Source organism: Microplitis mediator, chromosome 10 (genome assembly GCF_029852145.1).
Source record: "Microplitis mediator isolate UGA2020A chromosome 10, iyMicMedi2.1, whole genome shotgun sequence".
Lineage (NCBI taxonomy): Eukaryota > Metazoa > Arthropoda > Insecta > Hymenoptera > Braconidae > Microplitis > Microplitis mediator.
Genome location: NC_079978.1, coordinates 20774977 through 20796052, shown reverse-complemented (window position 1 = coordinate 20796052; position 21076 = coordinate 20774977). Strand labels below are relative to the sequence as shown.

The 21076-nt window shown below is 31.8% G+C and overlaps 3 protein-coding genes across 4 annotated transcripts in view; 2 read left to right on the top strand and 1 right to left on the bottom strand.

The window, feature by feature from the left end:
* Positions 1–4270: 4270 nt before the first annotated feature.
* Positions 4271–8500, top strand: LOC130676175 (elongation of very long chain fatty acids protein 7-like). Its single transcript, XM_057482209.1, has 7 exons — positions 4271–4372; positions 5587–5635; positions 5733–5923; positions 6002–6082; positions 6174–6336; positions 6404–6543; positions 8232–8500. Exons 2-7 carry the CDS (start codon positions 5590–5592, stop codon positions 8397–8399), a joined length of 789 nt encoding a protein of 262 aa, XP_057338192.1. The 5' UTR covers positions 4271–4372; positions 5587–5589; the 3' UTR covers positions 8400–8500.
* Positions 8501–9619: 1119 nt separating this feature from the next.
* On the top strand, positions 9620–17757 carry LOC130675587 (ELKS/Rab6-interacting/CAST family member 1-like). The gene is made up of 5 exons (XM_057481359.1): positions 9620–10138; positions 11604–14555; positions 15629–15879; positions 15961–16026; positions 17291–17757. Exons 1-5 carry the CDS (start codon positions 9832–9834, stop codon positions 17723–17725), a joined length of 4011 nt encoding a protein of 1336 aa, XP_057337342.1. The 5' UTR covers positions 9620–9831; the 3' UTR covers positions 17726–17757.
* Positions 17758–18768: 1011 nt separating this feature from the next.
* The window catches only part of LOC130676535 (protein doublesex), a 47484-nt gene continuing 45176 nt past the window's right edge, over positions 18769–21076 (bottom strand). For both annotated transcript variants that reach the window (XM_057482839.1, XM_057482840.1), the window contains exon 6: positions 18769–21015. The gene's annotated coding sequence lies outside the window, so the exon portion shown is untranslated. The remainder of the gene's footprint in view (positions 21016–21076) is intronic.

Genomic DNA, 21076 nt, shown 5'->3' with positions numbered 1-21076 from the left:
AACTCCACAGTGAACATCCTTTTTTATTTCAATGCTGCCACACTAGCGGTAGAAAAATACTCAGGGTTGCTCAGCAAACGTTTACTTTTTAATTTCAAAAATTAATTGCTAATAATTATTAATTAGTAGGCTAAATAATTAATCAAATGAAATTTTAAAAAAATGCGCATTTAAAAAATTTAAAAATTAATAAATGCATTTTTTAAAAAATTATTTACTCTATTTATTTTTCAAATTTTAAATTTGTCTGATGTCTGCTACATTACACTCATTTAAAATTGACAGTTAATTTTGTAAATAGAAATTTACTTTTAATTGACGACAAATATACGTCAACTGATGTTCAGTTTTATAACTACAGTATGAGTGAAACATACAGTGCAAATTAACATCAATCGCTAGAATTTTGACGTCCGATGGTGGCAGCAGATTTTGATCAAGTTTCCAAGTTGATGACAATTTTCAGCCAATGTATACTTGACAGCAAGATTTTTTAGTTATAAAGATGATGTCAATTAGTGCTGATCAAGTTGATGACAACTTCCGTCTGTGTTATTGTTTACTACAAGTTGATGTCAACTTTCCGTTAACTAATGAACGTCAACTTTTTCAGAAAGGTGTCAACTTATGACAATTTGGCGTCAATGTACATCATAAAGAAGCATCTTTTTTTAAGAGCTGATTTGACTGCAAATTAACAGAAATTTACTGGAAATCTAATTAATGTACTTGTGAATTGACGTCAACTTGTTCTCAATTTGATAATAACGTTCGGTCTCGCTTTTTGTTAGCTTTTAGTTTAAATAGTAATATAATGTTGACAAGTAGAATTTTTAAAAAGTTACCTTACGTAATATAAAAAATGTTAGCAAATAGTTATCATAAAATGACGTTTAATATTTAATGACTTTTTTAGGATAAATAAAAAAACACATTTTGGTATATTTTTGGATGTTAGCTTTATTTTTAAACTGAAAATTGAAAAAAAAAATGTACTGACATTGTTTACATAATTGAGTTCGCAAAGAATTTGATTTTTTCCCACCATTTGTCTACAATTACCATTTCTGCGCATGCGTTGAGTGCAAATACATGCACTTCATCAGAGCCAAGTAGTGGGAGAAAAGATCATTCTTTTGCGAACTGAACTGTATTACTTTATATTACATTTGTCTTAACATTTTGATGACTTTATCTTATTTACAATTTTTTTGTCGTCCCTCGCATGTTCAACATCTTGATTGTTGTACATTAATGTGCGCTCAAAAAAATAAAAACTGCCTCGAAATAACTTTTGATTGTATTTAAATTATTCAATAATAAATCTTAAAAAATAAATTTCAATACTACAATTGTATAATGTATATATTTGTAAAAATCGATTGTAGACAATTAAGAGTTAGTAACTAAATCAAACACTGGCGCATTCTATAATATTGTAAAATGAGAAATCATTTTTGCTCGTTTGAATTATAAAATTAATTAAACCAAAGAAGTAATATTTTTTAGCTTACAACCCCTCAAAAATCCTCAAAAATTTTTTAGCATTAAGTCAGCATAAAAATATTTTAATTTTTTAACATGATGTTGAATTCTAATTCGATATGTCAAAATAAAAAAAGTTGTCAATTCACCTTTTTGGTATCGAAAAAACTAATTGGCGTTTGTCAACAAAACGTTAGAAAGTGTAATCGAAAAGTTACCAAAATGTTGACAAATTGTTACCATAGTGGTATCTTATCTTTTTGAAACATACAAATGTTAACTTTTATTTGGGCGGTAAACTTTTTGCTTTTAAAAAGTTGACTTTTTGAAACGCAAAATGAAATGTAAACCCTTTAAATATTATCGTTTTGTTAGCAATACACTGTAAAAAGAGCGGTGTTAAAAATGGACTCATTTTAACTCCGCCCGGTGTTAAAATAAAATTACACCGGTGTTAAAAATACCGGTGTTAAATCGGGGTAACCGGTGTAAAAGCGAAGTAAAATCGGTGTAAAGGCGGGGTAACCGGTGTAAAAGCGGAGTAAAATCGGTGTAAAGGCGGGGTAACCGGTGTAAAAACGGAGTAACATCGGTGTAAAAGCGGGATAACCGGTGTAAAAGCAGGGTAAACTGCGTCCGCTTGGATTATTAACTTTAAAGATTATAAAACACAAAAAATGTCAGTTCTTTATGAAAATTAATAAAAAATATCATTTATTAACAAGTGTAGTGATCGAGTAAGTAAAAATATTCACAAAATAACATATTTTAACACCGGCAAAGAATATCTACACCGGCGGCGGCGTTATTTTAACACCGGTCTAGAATATTTACACCGGTGGCGGCGTTATTTTAACACCGGTCTAGAATATTTACACCGGTGACGGCGTTATTTTCACACCGCTTTCAGGGGTAAATTTAACACCGATAATTTTAACACCTACACCGTTTGGACTTACCCCGGTGATTTTTTACAGTGTAAGTTTTGGCCACTTGAAAACTTTCGGACACGTCTCTCTGTAAACATATTTTTTTAAAGTGGGTGGGGATTAACTTTGGATTACTCTTTTTAATCGTAGATTACTGTTGAAGGGACTCTGCACAGTAAGCTTTGCTTTCAATTTGTCGTCATATACCAGTCGTAGATTTAGATTAAATTGGATTCTAAGTTTGCAGAGCGAATTCTCTTCAAAACTGATGACAAATATACGTCACCTTTAGTTGTTACCTGTCTAAAATTCAATCCAACATGCACCCACTGCCATTCATACCTGGTCCCCTGTATGATTCGGATTTTACAGCGAGCAGGTCGTTGTGTTATTCAAGACACGATCCTCTATTAGCGCAACCCATCAATGATCTGGATTGATTATCGCAAATTATTTGACTCAACACCATCTTATTCTCTTTTCGCTCAAACAACTCGGAGTCAATCGTTATACAGTGGGATACATTCAACGTACGATGCAGCTTTGGCGAACGCAGTTACGCATTACGTAGTGTCAAATTACACTGTCTATCTCAATCCTGTCTCTATTAATTTATCCCCTCTATTAGCATACGTTACCTGAGCTCAGTGGTACTCAATTCCTCTACAACTCGACAGAAAAACTAATAACTATGATCTGATTAAATTTTGAGATCAACCGATTGACCAGTTTCCGAGTTACACATTGAAAACGTCAAAATTTTTTTTTGATTAAGTTCAAAATTACTTGACTGATTGAATTCAAAATCTGATCAGTTCCAAATCTTGATGAGCTTTTTTGATTCCCGCAAAGTTGGTTTAAATCAGTTAATTTGTTCCAAAGATATCTTAGGGCAAATAATAAGTTTACACACACGCACACATACAGAGACATTATTATCAAAATTACTTTTGGAACAAGGCGAATATTCTAAAGAAGAAGAGTAATTAAAACCATACGAATTTGAAAGATATAACTAGAAATATATATGACGAAATTGATTGTTATCATTGTGACCTATGAACAATAACAAAATTTTGATATATCTATTATTATACGAGCAAAGTTAGCCGTAAATCTTGATTTGAATAACAGCATGCGAAGAAGCCATATATCTATTTCACCAGACATAAAGCATCTAGAAGCTCAAGCTCGACAACTATTCAGGGATGTATGCACTTATTTGGAACAAAACTTTGCAAACGAAAATCAATATTCTATCTTAATCTTAGAGTAGTTAATTATATATAGTACATATTAAATTTTATATACATTTTGGGAATAATAGTTCGAGTATTAAATTAGTCGGAAAAACTTATGACGGAACATATTGAGTTTTAAAACTGGAATATGTACTTCGTTTATAGCAAACGGCCCTGTAGTAGAGCCGTTGCTGAGGGTACTTACCGTGAGAATATGTTTAATGCAATCAGTAGTCTACTCAAACCCACCGAGAGGTACAACTGCACCTTACTGTTTATAGTTATCTTTTTTATGTAGAACACGGTTATCGGAAAATTTGAACAATTATTCTTTAAACGATAAGTTTCTCCGCAATATTTCGATATAAGTGACTTAACGATTTTTGTATTCATTTAAAAATTTAAATGTAGTTTATGAAGGTAAAAATTCAAAATACAGAATATTTGCTACTATTATGCAAAAAATTACTTTTTAGACAATTAAAAATGATCTTCAATATTCTTGTACAATTTTTGAAATATAACATAACACAAAGTTTTTTAACAAGTCTTGCGCAAGATTTGCAATACAAAACTTTGGACCAGTGTTTGCCACAAGATACATAATCTTATAAAGACAGACAACTAGTGGACTTGAGACCAGGTTTGCGCAAGATTGCTACAAGATTGTTATATGGGTTGCTTAAGAATTGCTGCAGACTGTTTCTACAGATTTCCGTAAGTCTACGAAAAATTTTAAGTACACGGAAAGAAAATTATGGCAGCGGTTCCCATAATTTTGTGAAATTTTTTCCTATACCATCATAGGAATTACGACCATAAATTATGGGAGCGGTTCCTATAATTATAGGAATGTTTCCCATAATTATAGGAATAGTTCCTATAATTATGGGAATGATACCCATAACACTATAGAAATGGTTCCTATAATTATAGGAATGGGTCCTATAATTTATAGGAATACTTTCTATAATATTATAGGAACCATTCCCATAATATTATGGGAATGGTTCCCATATTATCATGAAAAAATTAATTTAAAGAAGTGTGGTAATCACTTCTACAATACACAGAAATATTATTAAACATAAGAACAAAAATTCAAAAATTGAAAAAAAAAATCGTATTTGGCAAAAAAACATTAAAATTTTTAACAAGAATTTTTTGTCACCACAAAACATTCAAGAAAATTCAAATTTTGGGAAATTTCTACATTATTGTGTTAAAAAATATTTTATGATATTATAGGGATGGTTCCCATAATATATGGGAATCATTCCTATAGTAGTATAGGTACTATTCCCATACCATTATGGGAACCATTCCCATAATGCATAGGAAAACTTCCCATAATTTTCTTTCCGTGTAAGATTTGATAAAATCTTTGACAAGTATACTTATAAAATACATCTTCTTCAAGTCTTATCCCTGGCGGATCCGAATTACGATAAATTACGGTAATTTGCCGTAATTCACGATATTCAGATTTACGGTATTTTACAGTAGACCGCCATAATTTACGGTAAAATACGGTATTTTACGGTAAAAGACGGTATTTTACGGCAAAAGTACGGTATTTTCGTTTTATTATTCAGCAAACTTTAATGATTATCATTTAAGAGGGGTCTCAACTTTTTTCTCTGTCACACTCAAGTCAACAAACGGTACTATCTCTGTTGCACTTGCGCAGTAAATGGAAACTTTGTCCACGTTTTTCTCTTAAACAAATAAACATTTTTGAAAAATAAAAACGTAGGTTGCTAGATTATAGAGTAATGCGCATCGAGCCTCGTTCTTCTTTTTGCGTTTAGAGGTTTTATTTGAGAGAAAAATTTGGACAAAAATTGCTATAGACCCTCCTTAATCATTCATGGTGGATCAATGAAGTTATTTTATCATTTTTATTCACATTATTTCAATTTGTTCCATAGAATATGCAGTTTTCGGAAATCTACCGCTTCCTCTTCGAAGAAATTTCAGGTGAGTAATATTGAATAGCACTATAAATTCGAGGGAATTATTAATTTCCTGTTCGAAATTTGTGAATAATATTGACGTGTTTCATAATATTTAACAGATCCGAGAGTAACTAATTGGCCTTTGATGTCCAGTCCATTTCCGATAGCAATAATTTTAGCTGGATATTTGTCATTTGTTCTTCTAATCGGGCCATTGTACATGAAGAAAAGACGGCCTTATACTTTACACAAAGTTATGATTTACTACAATATTTTTATTGCGTTTTCTAGTCTTTTAGTGTTTCTCGGGGTAACTATAAAAATATATGACGCATAGTTTTTCTTAATTTTTTTACAAACTCATATAATATATATTAAATGTTATCAGCTTCTAACATCAGGTTTTACAACAAAACTTTCCTGGGGTTGTGAACCAGTTGATTATTCTTATGACCCAGAGTCAATAAGTGTAAGTATTTGGTAACATTGTATTACTTTTCTTATATTTCAAAATTGATGAATTTGAAAATAAAAATAAATTATATTTTGAATGTTTAAAGATGGCGAGATGGGTTTGGTGGCTGATGATTTTGAAAATATGTGAGCTAGGCGATACAGTCATTTTCACACTGCGAAAGAAATTTAATCAATCATCTTTTCTACACATTTATCATCATGCTACAACCGTTTGTCTTGCATGGATTGCTTGCAAATACGCTCCAGGTATGCATTCAAAAATTGCTTTGTGATTTATAAAGTTTCTTAAAATAATGTACTATTTATTCTTTAGGTGGCATGTGGACTTTTATTATGATGCCAAATTGCATCATTCATGTCATTATGTATACATATTATCTTCTTGCAAGCTTAGGACCAAATTTACAAAAAAGACTCGCTCCTTGGAAGCCGTGGTTAACAATCTTGCAAATGGTGATTTTATTGATTACAACAGAGTGACAGCGCGTTAAATCGGCCCTTAGAATATCGCTTGTTAGATTAAATTTTATGAAAAAAATTTTGTATAGCAACTTTGTAACTTTCCCTACGAAGACCGGCGATCTTCGGAAGTTTCGGAAAATTCATTTTCCCCTGCTTAAAAAATCCGATAGATTTTTATAGCTGTACGTATAAGGCCTCAACTTAACTATAGCACTTCTCATAGAACTCATTCATTCTTATAAAATATCTTTGGGAATTTATTGGATTCTATGAGATTTTCTAAACAGGGTCATCCCATTTTTCGAAAATCCAGTTTTGAGAAGAAATTTTCGTGTCCGTTATAATATTTATAAATGATTAAAAATTATGAGAAGTTTCATAAAATTCCTTAAAATTCAACAGAATTCAATAATTTTAGAAGTTTCATAAAATAATTTTCTGCGAGTAATAAAACATTTTGTAGGATTTTTCAAAATTGACATCACTTTATACGTTACGCAGTTAAGGAAAACAGTAAAATTTAATCATGTTCTGAAGTAAAAAGCGCGAGCTGATTTTATAACGAAGGCACTTGAAGATAAAAGCACTATAAATGTAGGAAAGCTACTAAAATTAGGTGTTATATTTCATGGCGTATAATTTGAGAAGGGTATGTTGTAGGTAGTTCAGGTTTATACCGTCCATTTCAAATTGTTGACTATTTTCATTCTATTTAACGCTACGTTTCATAGGCAGAGTTGAGAGTTCTCTGGTTGTTAACTAGTTTGATTGTATTCAAGTACCAGCAAATGTTTACCACGATCTGTATTTTGAGTATATAAACGAAAATAAATCAAAAGCTTCACAAATGTAGTTAAATGGAAGTCAAGTATTATGCGCCATGATCGGATTTGATGAAGAAATCATCCAAGTAGCATTCTTAAGGAAGTCTTACGTAAATCTGTATCGTCAGTCTTTAGCAAGTCTGCATAATCAGTCTGGGACAAGTCGGATTGGCTCAGATTTGCTACAAAATCGCTTAAGATAGCAGGACATGGCTGCCTTTTTCATTACTTCGTGAGTCGTCAATTCAGCATTAGTATAGTAAATTCAGTGGCGCCCACTTATTGTTCGATATAATTTTATCGAGTGATAACATTATTAATTTGTAGCCCTTTGAATTTAAATGAGGGCCACTGGGTTTGTTAGAAAGACTGAGTTTGAGTGTAGAGTGACTCGGAGATAAAGAAACCCGATATCTTAAGCAATTCTGCAGCAACTCTGAACGCCTAGTGTTTTATAGTTCATATATAGGTTAAGAATTGCTGCAGTTTCTACAGATTTCCGTAAGTCTTTAAGAAGAATCTTAAGTAAGATTTGATAGAATCTGCAGCAAGTATATTACGGAATACATCTTCTTCGTTTTGTTTAAATCCCATAAGAAACTTACTGAAGGACATTCGTCAAATACATGACTATAAAACCAAAATTCACATTCTCTTAAATGGTCATGAATAGTTGCCCATGTGAGACCATATGTGCCATATATGCTCCACGTATGGTCATATATGATGTTCCTCACAAATAGTCACGCTAAATTGAAATAAAATCCGTAAAACCGATTTTTTGCGCTATCACTCTAGTTGATCGATGTACTATTAACCTATAAGTTTTGCTCTAAATTTATTTATTATCTATAGACGCAGTTTTTGATCATGGCTATCCACACTTCCCAAGCATTAGCACCAGCCTGTGAGCCAACTCGGAAGCCACTTGCTTATATATATATGTCACAAGTTATTATAATATTTTATCTATTTTTTAATTTTTATAAAAAAACTTATGTAACAAAAAAGTGTCAACAATAAAATTTTCCGGATTCATGGGTCAAGTATCACGATAATGACCAAAAATGATTATTGAAACAACTACAGTAAATTTTGTATTTTTTTCACAAATAAATTGAACAAACTTTTCAGTAAATAGGTTTTTAAAAAGCTTCAACCTAACAATTATTTCCCGACACAAAAGGAAATTCACTCTGGAAGAGAAAAATGTAACTTCTATGTTCATAAATATTATCTGGTTGGACCAGAGGAACAATTCGACTATACCACAATGCGTTAGAGAGACTTCGGCTGCCAAATTTCAAAACACAGTAACTGACAAAAATAAAATTTTTGAAATATGTAGTGAATCATATTCACAAGACTCCACTGGAATTAAAAATACTAAAAAATCAATTTTTAAAAATTCGTCCCTTCCTGTGTTTTGAAATTGGGCAGCAAACTTGTCGTCTAAGAAAATCTATAGAAAACTAGGACAGGCCAGATGTAATGGAAATCTGGATCATCAGTAGATCTGAGTCATCGGGATTTGTGTAATAGACATCTGCCTGTCAAAGGTTGTTTTATCTGTCATTTTTGCATACATCTTTTACCTCTGTCTTACAAAATGACTTCTCGACAGTAACAACACCACTTTTGGCGACAATAAGGATGGTCCTCACTTCAGCTCGTGTCCAAACTTGTCTTTACGACCGTCGTTCAACACATAAAGTTATATTTGTAATTTAATGTTTCTTAGTTCCGCGATACTGCAGTACCGCTGAAGATAAAATTTTTTTTTTTATACCAAAAACTATATATAACAATACCACATAATTCGAGTGTTCCTAAAGATAATCTATACAATATACCGAGATGTTTTCTTGTTCCTGTAAAATAGTATCTATCATAATTACATGGTATAGAAATTTGTAGTTCAGAGGTGTCGCAGTATCACTGACTTTATATTTATGCAAAAAGGTTTTTACAATATGTCAAAATACACGGAAGAAATGAAATTTACCACGAAAGCATTCGTCACAATTTTTATCTATCGCTTTTTATTCAAAATTATGCCACTAAATAAAATAATTTTGAAAATTTAAATGACATTGACGCTCATTTCACTTGATAAATAAATATACTGAAGCTCACAACTAATCATGTTCTTTTATCGCCGAATCAGCGAAAGGATACGAATCGGGTATTGTCGGTTCTGTAATAAAATGATCGGATTCAATGTAATTTAATGTCAACCCGAATTGCATCACTCATTTACTCAACAGTAGTTCAATGTTGGAAAATCAGTAATAATTTATTATTAATAACAAATGACATCGGCATCATGTCATAAATAAACCTAAAAAATTATGTTGTAACTGTGTTTAGAAAAAAATTAAATTAGCAAAAGTGCTCCTTTTTTATCGACAATAATATTCGAGGTCATATTAATTTTTTTCAGTAATATTTAAAAATGGAATGCGATATTTTAAAAAAATCCATGTGCTTATGTGGTTCTGAGTATGAATTTTCACCGACTCTTTCAATTTCTCTGATTAATATGTCGAGGCATTCTTCATCCTCTAAAACACCACAGATCATATGTAGCTGTTGTAATTGTAATCCGTTTCAAGATGACTCGAAAGAAATAGAAATCTGTGACCTTGGATTTGCTTTGCGTAAGCTTGCAGCAATGAGTCGTCAAATGAAGAAATGGCAGGGAGAACGTTTGAGTCTGGAAAATGAAATACGGTCTCTCAAAAAAGCTCTTAAGTCTTGTGGTAAACTTTCTATATATATATATAAATAAATTAATTACTTTTGACTTATATCTCTAAAAATATTAAATTAAAAAAAAAAAACAGATTTTACCCAACAAAAAAAGTTACAGTCGAATTCCATTAACTCGGAACTTCCACTCACGTTGATCCCCACTACAAGCTGTGCTTACCATAGCAGACCTGAGTTACCGTAAATTCACGGTATTTTTACCGTAAATCTACCGTAGAATACCGTAAAATTCGAGTAGAATTACCGTAAATTACGGTAAATCCACCGTAAATTACGGTAAACCCACCGTAAATTGCGGTAAATCCACCGTAATTTACGGTAAATCGGTACTTTACGGTGGATTACCTAAATTATGGTAAATCCACCGTAAATTACGGTAAACCCACCGTAAATTGCGGTAAATCCACCGTAATTTACGGTAAATCGGTACTTTACGGTGGATTACCGAAATTACGGCGGGTATACCGTAAATTTACCGTCGAATACGATAAATCTACCGTAAAAAAATTCGGGTGGATTACCGAATTACCGTAATTTACAGTGGATTACCGTATTTCCGTATTTTACGGTAAATCCACCGTAATTTACGGTAAATCGGTATTTTACGGTGGATTACCGTAATTTACGGTGGGTTTACCGTAATTTACCGTAATTTGGGTCCATTAGGATACTATGCTACAAGTAGCATTCTATAGGAAGTCTTACGTAAATCTATGTCTTCAGTCTTCAGAAAGTCTGTATCATTAGTCCTGGACGAGTCATAGGCAAGATACATTAAGTTAATTAGTAGTAAAACTTGTTGAAGCTGCATTAGCTTAGACTTGCTGCAGAATTGCTTAAGATTCCTAACATGGCTGCCCTTTTCGTTACTTCATGAGTCGCCAATTCAGCATTAGTATAGTGAACTCAATGGCGCCCAATAAATGTTCGATATAATTTTATCGAGGACTGGGTTTGATAAAGGGACTGGATTTGAGCTTGGAGTGACTCGGAGATAAAGAAGCCCGATATCTTAAGCAATTCTACAGCAACTCTGACCGGAAACTGGTATAAAGCACGTGTATTGGTGGAGAATTGCTGCAGACTGTTTCTATGGATTTCCGTAAGTCTTTAAGAAGAATCTTAAGCAAGACTTGATGAAATATTCGGCAAGTATATTTATGAAATCCATTTTCTTTACATCTTCTATAAGAAACTTGCTGAAGGACTTTGTCAAGTCACTTGCTGAAGACAATGCTTCTATGGAAGCTGCAATTTTGCTCAAATTTCTTGCTGATTCAACTCATAATCTCAGTATGATCAAACTTAGTGCAGCTGTATCTGTAATATTTGATAAAGTAATAAATAAATTATTGATACTTGCTACAATTCTGGTTACCACCTTTTTATTTACCTTAGTCTCAGCAATCATTTTTCAAACTACTCATCAGTATTATTTTATTAATAATTTTACAGGTATGAACCCGTCACCTATAGAGTCAAAGTCGTTTGTCGATTCTAAACCTGAAAATGAAAATTTAAAAAGCCAGATTATTAGTTTAATGCGTAATATTGGATACTGTCAATCTGAAATCTCTTATTTAAGTTGCAAAATTGATGGGCTGAATGATCTATTAGAAAATATTGAACAACTTGGTTTGCATCGAGGAGAATTAGTTAATCAAAAGTTATCTGAGGAAACTGCTGCAGCAAACATCAGTAACTTGGAAAAAGAGATTCAAGTATTAAAAAACCAATTACAGGAACATCAACGTACAAGTGAAGAATCTACTGACAATTTAAGTGACTCTGATAAACAACATCCGGCTGTGAGAGAAGAAAATCATATTAAAGAACTTGAATCGCATCGAGAAGAAGTAGTTAATAAAGAGTTATCTGAAGAAAGTGCTGTAGCAAGCATCAGTAACGTGGAAAGAGAGATTCAAGTATTGAAAAATGAATCACAGGAACATCAACGTACAAGTGAAGAATCTAATGACAATTTAAGTGACTCTGATAAACAACATCCAGCTCTGAGGGAAGAAAATGATATTAAACAACTTGACATGCATCAAGGAGAAGTAGTTAATAAAGAGTTATCTGAAGAAATTGCTGCAGCAAGCATCAGTAATTTGGAAAGAGAGATTCAAGTATTCAAAAATGAATCACAGGAACATCAACGTACAATTAAAGAATCTAATGATAATTTAAGTGACTCTGATAAACATTCAGCTGTGAGGAAAGAAAATCATATTAAAAAATCTGAATCGCATCGAGGAGAAGTAGTTAATAAAAAGTTATCTGAAGAAATTGCTGCAGTAAGTATCAGTAACTTGGAAAGAGAGATTCAAGTATTGAAAAATCAAGTACAGGAACAAATACAGGAGCATCAACAAACTAATGAAAAATCGAATGATAATTTAAGTGGCTCCGATAAACAACATCCAGCTGTGAGGGAAGAAAATCATTCTCTACAAGATGATAAATTAGCTTTGAAGAATTTTATTCAGCAATTACAGAATAGTTACGATGAAGTGATGAGGCAATTTTTAGATACAAAAAACAAAGTTGACTTAATTCTAAGTCAAGTCAAAAAATTGGACGGTGATATTATTGCATTAAAAAGAGAAAATGAAAATTTAACAAAAGAAAATTCGGCTATAACCCAACAACTGAACGCAAATAATGATAATTTGGATGATGTGTACAATAAATTAAATCTGTCAAAAATAAAACTTTCTGATAAAGAAACTCAACTCAAAAGTTTGGAGTCAAATTTCAATGATTACACGTCCATGGGAGAAACCTTATCAGCAGAATTAGATAATTTGAGAAGTGAGGTCGAAAATATAAAAAAAAACTGTAACACAGAATTGAGAGCAATGGAAGAAAAGGCTAAAGAATTGTCTGCGGTAAAAGATGAATTTGATCAACGTGACAAAAACTGGAACCAACTTAAAATTGAGTCCGATTCTCTAAAAAAGGACATAAGAGCTTTAGAAAACGACAACAAAGTTTTGAATAATCACTTAGAAAGAGTAGACTCAGTAATAAATAAGCTTCAAGTAGAGAACGATAGTCTGAAATTGAAAATGAAGACATTTGATACAGAATCTAAAAGTGTTGAAATTGATCATGGGGTACAGCAGAAAACTCAAGATGAATCGATGAAACCGTCAATAGATTCAGAAACTAAAGACGCTAAATCGGAAAGAGAATCCACTCATTTAAAAACTGACTATTCTCAAACAGATGAAGATGTTTCTTCAAATACTCCTCTTCAAGAAAACTTGAATATTTTGAAAGACAATGTAGTAAAATTAAAAGAAAAAATTGAAACACGTAATATTGAAAACGACCAGTTTTACAAAGAACTTAATAAAATAAAAAACCATTTGGAAAACCTTGAGTTGAAATCTAATCAGACATTAAAATTGAATGAAGAGCTTATGAATAAAATTAAAACAATGAAAACTGAAACTACTAGCTTAGACAGAAAAATAGCTGGGTTACAAACTGATAAAAATATAAATATTGGAAGTCATGATAAAGGAAGTTCATCAAAACATGATAGTTTTAAAGAAAATTTCAATACTTTAAAAGACAATGTTGTAAATTTAAAAGAAAAAATTGAAACACATAACATCGAAAATGATCAGTTTCATAGAGAACTTGATAAACTAAGAAATCATTTGGAGAACCTTGAGTTGAAGTCTAATCAGACATTAAAATTGAATGAGGAGCTTATGGATAAAGTCAAAACAATAAATGATGAAACTGCTGGCTTAGACAGAAAAATAGTCGGGTTATTAACTGATAAGAACGTAAACATTGGAAGCCATAATAAAGATACTTTATCCAAACATGACGGTTTTCAAGGGAAAAGGGGACTGGAAAAGCCAGAATTGAATAACAAAGATACGGATGATTTTGTTGCAATTAAAAAGAATGATGATGATTTTAGGCGTACGAATAAGACTTCAAACGAAGTTAAATTTAAAGTTTTGAGCGACACAGTTGATGCGGTACGCACTGATCAATTTACTAAGGATTTTGAAGCACAACGAAAAGAATTGGACAGCTTAAGGCTAGAAAAAATGACTTTACAGGATAATTTAAAAAAAGCAGAGAATGATCTTAGAAAATACAAAAGTGAGAATCGAAATTTAAAAGACGAAGTCGGTAAAAAAGTTGATGGACCATCAGCCCGAATAGAAAAAACATATGAAGATCATAATAATTTATCACATGATAACGTAAAATCTCAGCAAGCCATGTTAAGAAAGACAAAACTAAATAATCAAGTACTTAACACTACTTCAAAAAGTTTTAAACAGAAATCAAATAGCAAATCGCTCCTGGATAACGAAAGTATAATCAACGAGTTGTTAGATTTCATTTGTCGGAGGATGATAAAACAAATTGAAGGTAGTATGATTTTTTCAAAGTTTTTCTAGTAACCCTGAGGCTGTGATAAATAAACGTGTCGGGGAGACAACCCTGGTAGCATTGTCTTAAGCAAGTGACTTGACGAATGTCCGTCAGCAAGTTTCTTATGGAAGATTTAAACAAGACTTGAAGAAGATGGCTTTCATACGCATATTTGCCAAAGATTTTACCGAGTCTGGCTTAAGATTCTTCTTAAAGACTTACGGAAATCTGAATTTACTTTACTAATGCTGAATTGACTGCTCACGAAGTAACAGGGGCAGCCATGTCCAGGTATCTTAAGCAATTCTGCAACAAATCTGAGCTAATGGATCTTAAGTAAGTATCACTAAAGATTTACTTAAGATATCTTACGTAAGGATCTTGACTTGCTGAAGCCTTAAGATACAGATTTACGTAAGACCTCCTTCAGAATGCTACTAGGGTAGGTGCGTATGGGAATAAACCCCATACATTATATGGTAACCGTTTCTATAATATTATGGCATTCGTTCCTATATTACTATGGTAATCGTTCCTATACTACAGTCGACTCTGTCTAAAGGTTCTCTGCCTAAAGGTTCCCGCTGTTTATAGGTTCCAGGATACATTGTTTAAAGGTTCCCGGATATTCCACCACCCGCTTTCTCGAGTGACGAATCGCAATTCAGTTTTCGAGCGCTAACTTTAAATGCACGTTTTTTTTGAGGTTATGTTTACTGCGCAATGTGTTCGTTTTAGCGTGCGCCTCGGCGCTCGAGGGGAATATATTGTAGGGGAAGTGCTGATGGTGGGGAGGGAACCTTTAGGCAATGGTCCTGTCCCGACGTGGAACCTTTAGACAGAGTCGACTGTATTATAGTAATGATGACATAGGCAATACTTCAAAAAATACAAAAAAAAAATACCTTAGTGTCAAAATCGCGAAGGGTATGACTATTTTTCTTTCAATCACAGCCTGTGGATTATCCCCTAAATACAATATAATTTTTAAATTCTTTATTTTCTGTTACGAGTGTATTATTATATCCAATGGGTATCAAATAATAATCATGTAATCTACTTTTTTTAAGGATTATCTCATATACATGGCATTATTCGTGATATGAAGAATGATTCTTCGGAAAGAACTGTCACCATTACATCCTTAATCTCAGATAATTCAATGATTTTAAATTTTTCAAATCCTTTAGCAACCAAAATTTCCGAGTTATCTGATGATCTTTCGAATGGTATTACAGACATTATAAGAGACCTAACAGCAGTTAGTGAGATTTGGAGAGATTGTTGGAGAGAAAATAAAAAATTAAAAGAGATAGTCGAAGTAAAATAGCATATACGTCGTTAATTATTCCAAAAACATTTTTTATGAGGAAATAAGTAATTCAATTTTTTTTTTTTATAGAATGAAACTTCTAAAACACAGAATTATTCCGAAGATGATATTCTTAAATTTGATAGGCAGTTAGAAGTGAGAATAAAATTTATGTTTATTAAGTAGATTTCATAGAAATAAATTTATTGTATTTGTCCTCATGGTGGATTTTTCAAAGAAGTTTGTTATTATCTATCATAATTGGCCGGAACTTCCTCTTAATCTTGACCCTCACTTCGAGCTACGCGGTGTCCCACCCGATGCTATACATTAGACTGGGCCAAAAAAATCGACTATTTTTTTTTTTTGAACGATACTGTGGAAATATTATTTGGGATGACAAAAAAAAATTATTGTGAAAATTTGAGCAATTAATTTTGATATTAAGAGATGTATCATCGCAATTTTTTATTTTTTTTTAATGAGCGGGTTTTTGTCTCATAACTCTCAAACCATCGAGATAAACGAAATCGACTCAGATACATTTTTTGAAGGAAATTTAATGCTCTACAAAAAAGGTCTGATTAAAATTTTTCGTCAGATGAACCGTTTCCTTATAATCATGCTTTGAACATTGGTATGATTTTTAAATTTGATTGTTCAACTTTGGAATTTTGAAATTCATGTAAAAATAAGTTTCTGGGAAAAGACAATGAATATTCTTGAAGGAAATTGAATGCTCTACAAAAAAAGTCTCTTAACAAATTTCGCTAAATTCACTCCTTCAAAAGGTATTCAAGGTTGAAGTTATGTAAAACGACTTCAATAATCTTAAATAACTTTTGAAGGAGTGAATTTAGCGAAAATTGTTAAGAGACTTTTTTTGTAGAGCATTCAATTTCCTTCAAGAATATTCATTGTATTTTTCCGGAAACTTATTTTTACATGAATTACAAAATTCCAAAGTTGAACAATCAAATTTTAAAATCATACCAACATTCAAAGCATGATTATAAGGAAACGGTTCATCTGACGAAAAATTTCAATCAGACCTATTTTGTAGAACATCAAATTTCCTTCAAACAATGTATCTGAGTCAATTTCGTTTATCTCGATAGATTGAGAGTTATGAGACAAAAACCCGCTCATTTAAAAAAAATCGAAAATTGCGATGATACACCTCTTAATATCAAAATTAAGGGCTCAAATTTTCACAATAATTTTTTTTTGTCATCCCAAATAACATTTACACAGTATCGTTAAAAAAAAAAATAGTCGATTTTTTTGGCCCAGTCTACTATACATTTATATGTGTCTGTCAAAATTTATAAAACTTTTTTGAGAAATCTACCTTCCATTCTCCCTGCCAGATAGCATTTTTTTATGGTATTTAAAATTTGACATCATTGTTTACTTACAGTTTTTAACGCTGACACAGTTAGCTGACATACACGACAAAATATGTTTCATAACATCAAAAAAAGTAAATGAAGATGAGTGCGTTATATCATGTTGCCAACTAAATAGAACATCAAGCTCTTCGAAACGTTTAAATCGATGTCAACAAAACTATGAAATGGCCGGCAAGAGAGTAGCTGCCTTACAACGGCAGATTTTGAAAAAACAGTTACAAACTGAGAACAAGGTTACGTTTATCCGGAAAACACTGAGACACGAACAGGCAGAGCTCATTGGAATTTCTGGAATAATAAACCAAGAAAAAGAGCGTAATTATGCCCTTCACTTTATTGTGGACCCAACCTTATTTACATCCAATAAATGCGCAGCCAAATGCGCCAAAAATAATAAATTTATTTCCATTGTTGAATGGAAAAAAAACACCGATCATAACTAATTTGAATGATGAAATTAAACTGAATGGATTGTTATGCGACAATTACGAATAAAAATCAAAATAATAAAAATGATAACAATTGTAAGAAATTATTTCCGAGGACATGATCTTTACTTGCCTAAGACGGTCAAGCGTCAGTCATCCTTCTGAAATTTCGATATTATTTTTATTTGTTTAAATGTTTAGAGGGTTACCCCCGGTAGTCCGACTCTACCAAGGGACACTACTAACCGGTTTCTTTTAATGATCACTCCTTCCCAAGCCATTTCTTCACCCATTTCGGGTGTGCGCCTGTTGCGAATGTCCCTTTCCTCTGCCCCGGACGACACCCCTCGTTTAAAATATTATCAAGTAACCAGAAGTGGGCATTCGCTAGAGATGTATTTAATAAACACACCCCATTAGCATATGTTCAACCAATAACCATCACGAATCAAAACTTCTGTAGACCAATACCCCTTCCATCTCAGAAAATAGATAGACTCTGGTCAGAGTGGTCGGAAAATGGGTGATAGTGTACAGAGTCGATTTAGGTTTCAATGCTAAAGAAGGGTGTGCCGTCAACTGATCCCAATAATTTTATACCGCGACAAGTGATCCCTACAAATTGATCCCACTGACATTTGGTTGAAAATGATGAAGATGTTAGAGATGTTGACAATGAAAGTTATGGAAATCTTGATGAAACTGATGAATTAGAAGACCAGTTGTCAGTTGGATCTAGACTGTGGGATCAGTTGTCTATGGGATCATTTTTCGTGTGATCACTTGTCTGGAATCAGTTGTCATGGAACCGTAAGGAAGAAATATTTACGAGTTTAGTCATTTAAAGCATGAGCTCTACAGATTTACTTAACGTATTTTACGGGATTATCTTGCCTTCGACTTTTTCAAGGCATGATGCAGACTGAAGGTGCAGATTTACGTAAAACTTCCTTAAGAACGCTAGGGTACATTCGATGCCACAAGCAACTTTCACTCATAAGTGTGAGACTATACTTTTGAGGCTTACATTTTAAAATAAAACAACAAAAATTTAAGCTTAATCATGTATGTTTTTTTGTCATTTTTAATTCCAGAAAATATCACATATTACTAATTAAAATCATTACAAATATGATTCAGTAAAGCATTAAGATCAAAATGAAATTTTTTTTCATTTTAATACGGCGTTTCTTACACCCATTGTCGATGGTAAAACTTCTTATCTCTTTGATAATTAAAATATATGAATTTTTTCTTAAATAATAGATTTTTTTAATATAATTTACTATATAAGATCTCGTTAACTGATCTAATTAAATAAATTTGATTTTCGAAAAATATTTTTATTAAAATCAGACCAATTTTTAAAATTTACTTAAAAGTTTTTATTTTTGAGGCCTTGTGAACAAAAACTTCTGTTCCCAAAGTTGCTTAAGTAGAAATGCCTCAGAATCGGGGACCGATACCTTTACAATTGATAGAGTTCTAGTAAAAGTATGATTTATTTAAAATTTTGACACTGGTCATTACTTCTAGGAATTATATTTAAGTTAATACGGATAGAATTCAGCCGTATCAAGGTGCTGACTAATCACAAGAATATTTATGTTACACTTAAAGGAAACCAATTTTTGGTTTTGTTTCTTTTGCTGTTATTTTTCATTGTTCAGAAAAATTCAAAATTCAAGTTATGTTATATGTATATATCATAAATTTTATAATATCAATGAATTAAACTAAAACAACCTTATGATATCTTGCTTAATTGGTACATACACATTACACAGAGCGTGTTGATAACAATTTCGTGAAGCACTCTTTCCGATTTATTTTTTCTTGTCTATTTTGTACGAAAACATACAAATATATAAACATAAATTTGCCAGAAAAAAATGGTTAAGATCAAAGTAAACATAATACTTTTCGTTGATTATTAGGTCTGATTAAAAACTCCGAATAAATCCGACTGAATCTGATTAAAACTCAACCGGATTCAATCGAAAACAAACAATCAATCAGAATTGTTCGCGAGCATCCTAAGTATCCGATTTGAATTTTTTAATCAGATTAAATCGGAAAATAGTCATTTTTTTCGGTTCCATGCGTTTTGAGCACCTGACAAAATATCCCCGACAAAATATCTCTGGACAAAATATCCCCAGTTTTGTGTCAGTTTTTTTGGATTTTTTCACTATTTTTGCTTTCTTTTCATGGGGATATTTTGTCTAGCACAAAATATCCCCAGTTTTGTGTCAGTTTTTTTGGCTTTTTTCACTATTTTTGCTTTCTTTTCATGGGGATATTTTGTCCGGAGATATTTTGTCGGGGATATTTTGTCAGGTGCTCAAAACGCCTGATACCATTTTTTTTGACTTCTGATTAACTTTTAATCGGATTTATTCAGGACTCCGATTGAAAGTCAATCAGAAATTCCCGAGTAGAATTTTTCAATTGGATTTAATCGGAGTTTTTAATCAGGGAGATCTCCGCCGATCGCCTTAATTAAAAAATACGATCAAAAATGATAGAAAACGGTTCATCAAAAACGATTCGAATTGAATAATATTTAATACTATTAAATTCTTTAAATGCTACTTCTCTTATAAACATTTAACATCAGGAATCGTTTGAAATTGTATTTTCTAAATAAGGGACCAACGTAAAATCATGATTTAATTAGATTTACTTACATCAACGTAGATCTAAACCACTTTTTCTCTGGTTTGCAATAAAAAAAATAACAAGAAAGATAGAGTATATCTCAATCCATGAAGGGGAATCAAATCATAGTTTTTGAACTATTACCTTAAAGTGACCGAAATTTTGAACTTCTGTTACAAACATTTAGAATATAAATTTTATAGGTTAATTTTCACTAGTTCTTGAAGATATTGGTCCCCTTATAGATCTTCTCACTATCAAATGACTTTTTTCTTTATTTGTCTCTTAATTAGCGATAATAAAAATCATAAATATTTCATTCTCATTATCTACATTTTTGATTACTCTTATAAATAAAAATTTAATATTTTCATTATCGTTATTAATGTTTAAAAATTTTAACACTGGAAATCATATTTCAGTTTAAAAGTTTTTGTTTCGTCTACGACGTAAGTATAACAAATTAAATAAATAACTAAAATATAAACAAAATTCGTTGAAATTCTCGGAACACTATCATTCACCAAAAATTATACAGCTAGATGTGTTGATAGGTTCAATTGGTTACGTAGATGTTAAATAATTGAATTAGACTCAACCTGTGACTGTTATTATTGAGCACTTTCTATTGGTTTCAGGATAATCTGAAAACAAAACAGATAAAAAATTCAATCTTGTTACATTAATCCAGATTATTATTTAGTG

Excerpts from the sequence above, each read along its gene's own strand:
- LOC130675587 (XM_057481359.1), top strand. The coding sequence starts at position 9,832 with ATGGAATGCGATATTTTAAAAAAATCCATGTGCTTATGTGGTTCTGAG. Across the intron at positions 10,139-11,603 it reads AAAAGCTCTTAAGTCTTGTG|GTATGAACCCGTCACCTATA; the intron begins GTAAACTTTCTA and ends ATAATTTTACAG. Across the intron at positions 15,880-15,960 it reads AATTAAAAGAGATAGTCGAA|AATGAAACTTCTAAAACACA; the intron begins GTAAAATAGCAT and ends TTTTTTTTATAG.
- LOC130676175 (XM_057482209.1), top strand. The coding sequence starts at position 5,590 with ATGCAGTTTTCGGAAATCTACCGCTTCCTCTTCGAAGAAATTTCAG. Across the intron at positions 5,924-6,001 it reads GTCTTTTAGTGTTTCTCGGG|CTTCTAACATCAGGTTTTAC; the intron begins GTAACTATAAAA and ends AAATGTTATCAG. Across the intron at positions 6,083-6,173 it reads ATGACCCAGAGTCAATAAGT|ATGGCGAGATGGGTTTGGTG; the intron begins GTAAGTATTTGG and ends GAATGTTTAAAG.